Source organism: Lates calcarifer, unplaced genomic scaffold (genome assembly GCF_001640805.2).
Source record: "Lates calcarifer isolate ASB-BC8 unplaced genomic scaffold, TLL_Latcal_v3 _unitig_590_quiver_1776, whole genome shotgun sequence".
Lineage (NCBI taxonomy): Eukaryota > Metazoa > Chordata > Actinopteri > Centropomidae > Lates > Lates calcarifer.
In genome coordinates this window covers 21075-24954 of record NW_026117794.1, presented here as the reverse complement: position 1 = coordinate 24954, position 3880 = coordinate 21075, and the positions used below count along the sequence as shown (strand labels likewise).

Here is a 3880-nt window from a genome sequence, read left to right as displayed (position 1 = left end):
CAGGGACAAAAGGTGTAAAAATTGTTTTTGGAACGTGTTTTGTTCATCATTTATGTGACCCATGAAATATTTACTCATTGTCCCTGCCTTCCTTTTTTTCCCCCTCAGGAACCCAGACAATGACAGCACGCCCTGGTTACACCTATAAAGGCACTCAGATCATTTGGGAGTTCTGCTCTTTGTCCAAATGTCCAGAAGTACAGCAAATATTCATTAAGCTGAAATGTTAACAATTAAACACTTTAACTGGTTTAATACTGATACACTTTCTCTGTGTGTTTTGGAGCAGACAAGTACCAAGAGTGTGTTCAGGGCTCTGGTCAGAACTACAGAGGCACAAAATCTGTCACTAAGAGCGGCTCTCGCTGTCTCTCGTGGGACTCTCCTGCTGTCAAGCGTAAACTCAACAATGCCTGGAGGTCTGATGCATTAGAGCTGGGGCTGGGCAGCCACAGCTTCTGCAGGTAGAGATTCCAGCACACACAGTGTGATAAAAACTGACACACACGAGAGGTTCCCTTTTGCATTTAGAGAGATCAAAATAACTCAGGTTTTAATTGCATTTCTTCTTCCCAGGAATCCAGATGGTGATGCGGTCCATGGTGTCACACCTACAAGAACATGCAGCTGACCTGGGAGCTGTGTGACATACCTAAATGCCGTGAGTTCCCTTATGTCCATGGTTTAATTTTGCAGCAGTGTATAAAAGTCATCAGCTACCTTTTAGAAGAGGAGGAACTACAAGTGTGCTAACAGACTGTCACCTCTTTTTTAGAGAGACGTATCATCACCACTCTTGGCCCTCGTGCCCCCGACCACTAACAACAACAACAGAGGTAGGGCATCCTCACATCCAATGAAAATCACCCAGAGTCTGTTTCCTATGATGTGTGTTATTGTTAACAATCATTGTGCAACTTGTCCTCTCTGTAGCAACATGCGGCCCAGCGTTTAGATAACTCGCTGAATCGCCCAGCGTTCCGCATATTTGGAGGCAGACAGAGCGACATCACGGACCAGCCCTGGCAGGCGGCCATTAACGTTTACCAGCCCCGTCGCAGACAGCATTTCCACCGATGTGGAGGGGTCCTCATCGACTCCTGCTGGGTCCTGTCTGCTGCCACACTGCTTTGAGGAAAAGTAGGAGAGACTCACATCCTTCCCCTTAAGCACACATAATTTAAGATGTTCATCATGCAACACTCTAACACATTCCCTGTCTTCTTCAGAGATAAAGCTGATAGATTGGAAGTGATTTTGGGAAGAACGTTTCGGAAACAGAATTCCAGCAGCGAGCAGATTTTCAAGGTTGAGAAGTATTGGATCCATGAGAAATTTGACAATGAAACGTTTGATAATGACATCGGTGAGTGAACATTTCAAGACACAATAATCACAATCTTTCATTCTTTTTTCTGTTTTTGCATATAATATAATGTGGCAAACTATAAAGTGAATTGTGAAAATTGAATGAAACATTTTAGTTGCCATGTTTTCCCCCAGCAGTGATGATATGGAACCTTAAGTGGGCACCAAATGCTTGTTGAAACTTTTACCCATGGTTGTCATCCCCACGTTTTCCCAGTGCATTACCCTGACTTTCCTGTGGTCACTTTCCACTTGCAGCTCTCTTGAAGCTGAAGACGGATGTTGGTATCTGTGCTGTAAACTCTCCGGAGGTTCTTCCGGCGTGTCTGCCCGAACCTGGTCTGGTGCTGCCCAGCTGGACTGAGTGTGAGATCTCAGGTTTATGGAAGAGACAAAGAATGTGAGCAAACATCCCAGCGACATTCTCAAATTTTGCATGGCTGCTGCTGTGTTGCAAATGTAGCTAACAAGCAAGTTGGTGAGATTTAGTTGACTGATCAGCAGAGGGCAGTATAAGGAAGGATTTGTTTTTTGGACATGAGATGCTGAAGTATTCATTTAAACCATTTCTCTACAGTTTCTGCAGAGTACTCAGAGCGTGTTAAGAGAGGTTATGTCCGCCTGTGGCCCAATGAGCGCTGCGTCCCAGAAGTGCTGTCTGGACGCCCAATTACCCCCCAACATGCTCTGTGCAGGTGACACCCGAGGCCTTGACGACGCCTGCAAGGTGGGAACGCCTGATTTTTCCACTTAACCTCCTCATTAAATCAGTGCTGATAATATTACTCAATCTAATTTTCGTCCCTCCTTCTCTCCATTTCTCCTCTTGAACTTCACCTGCAGGGCGACTCTGGCGGCCCGCTCGTCTGTCGGAACAATGACAGGATGACTCTGATGGGTGTGATCAGCTGGGGCGACGGGTGCGGGCAGAGGGATAAGCCTGGGGTCTACACCCGAGTCACCAATTACATCAGCTGGATCAATGGCAAAATTAAGGCAAACCCAGTACTCTAAAGTAAGAGAGACTGCGAAGAAGGTGTTGTTGGATAACCCTAACCCATAAATACAATGGGAAAACCAGCAAAGGCAGATGGTTTATCATTGAGAAGATAGACAGAGAGGTCCACAGGACTCTTGTTTAAACTGACGGAGGTCTTAAACCAGCAGGAACACTCCACTACAGAGATGCACAAGAAGGACCTTAGTCATGAGTTTTAATGCTCGATGTAGCTCCATGTTCTTCAGTTCTCTGTTCCTCACTTTGTCAAATGGGATAGTATATGTGGACAGAAACACAGACCAGACTCTATTTTTCCTCCTTCTGGGCCATCTTTATCACAATAATATTTTTTAAAAAATCTTTTAATGCATACAAAGTTTTCATGTGTTTTCTCTGTATTGCCTCCAACAAACTGGAAAAAACAGGAAATATCAGTGTAGTCTTCCTCTATCTGTGGCCGGTTTTATGCTACAAAGACGTCACAGTGGTAGAGTTCAGGTCAGTAGCACTTTTAATCCAGAAGAATACTCAACACAGGCATTTACTTTGCACAGTCCAGTAAGTCATAGGAATGTTTTTGCTACTCCAAAGGGGCATTTTTTAGAAGGTTTCATGCAAAGATTATGTTACAGGCTCGTCTTCTAGATATAAGGTGATGTTGGCTCAATTAGTTTTAATGCAAAATGTTCATGCGTTTGCTACTTTGGGGCTTGAGGTGCTCCAGAACGCCTCACTCAAACCACAAAACGTATCTGCTGGTTCAGATTCAGCTCGTTTTTGCAGCTTTCTCTGCTCTTGCTCGCTGCTGTCTTGGAGATGGGAGTAGCTCTGAACCTCTGAAACTCTGAACTCTGTTTAACAAACTCATGTCTTGTTCCTTAAGCTTTGTTATAGAGGGCGGGCTAAATCTCACCTGTTCTCAATTTTTTTTGTACCACAGCACTTCTCCACCAGACACCTGGGTTGAGCCCAGTATGTATATAACATTTTAACATGTCTGATTATTGATTTTATATTGAAAATGACTGGGGACTGGTTTTTCTGTTCTACATTAAAATGCTTATTGACTGCAAAGCTTAACAAACTCACTTTGATGTGTGATAGACTCTCAAAGACATTGGATTTTAGATGTTTTGGGCTAAGTTAATATTTATGTGTATTTTAAATTGCTTTGTAGAATCTTTAATATGTTATGTATGTGTACTGTAGCTTGATAATTTATTGTCACTGTCATTATAACCACATTTTACAACATACTCTTTTGTCAATAAATAATATTTGGAATAAATCTGTTTATGCGTCATGCTTTTTGACCTTGTTGTGGCATTTTTATTGTCCTCAGTAAATCACTGATGAATTAGTTTCACCACGACAGCTTAAGGATTACTGAGGTAAAAGTGATACTTTTTACAGTTTATCAGCCTCTGAATGAAAGTGTCATCAAACACATTCCTGGGTCATGACTGATGTAACTCTGAGCTGGAAATTCTGTCATCGTGTTGGAAATGAAAA

The 3880-nt window shown here is 42.8% G+C and overlaps 1 protein-coding gene across 1 annotated transcript; it reads left to right on the top strand.

Moving 5' to 3' along the window:
* Positions 1–261: 261 nt before the first annotated feature.
* On the top strand, positions 262–3656 carry LOC108877682 (tissue-type plasminogen activator-like; the record flags this gene model as incomplete). The annotated part of the gene is given in 11 exon segments (XM_051069116.1): positions 262–464; positions 577–590; positions 593–744; positions 934–1122; positions 1124–1140; positions 1230–1366; positions 1627–1748; positions 1750–1768; positions 1946–2043; positions 2045–2095; positions 2212–3656. Coding segments are annotated over 11 exon segments (1173 nt in total), but the record flags the coding sequence as incomplete, so codon positions are not given.
* Positions 3657–3880: the final 224 nt, after the last annotated feature.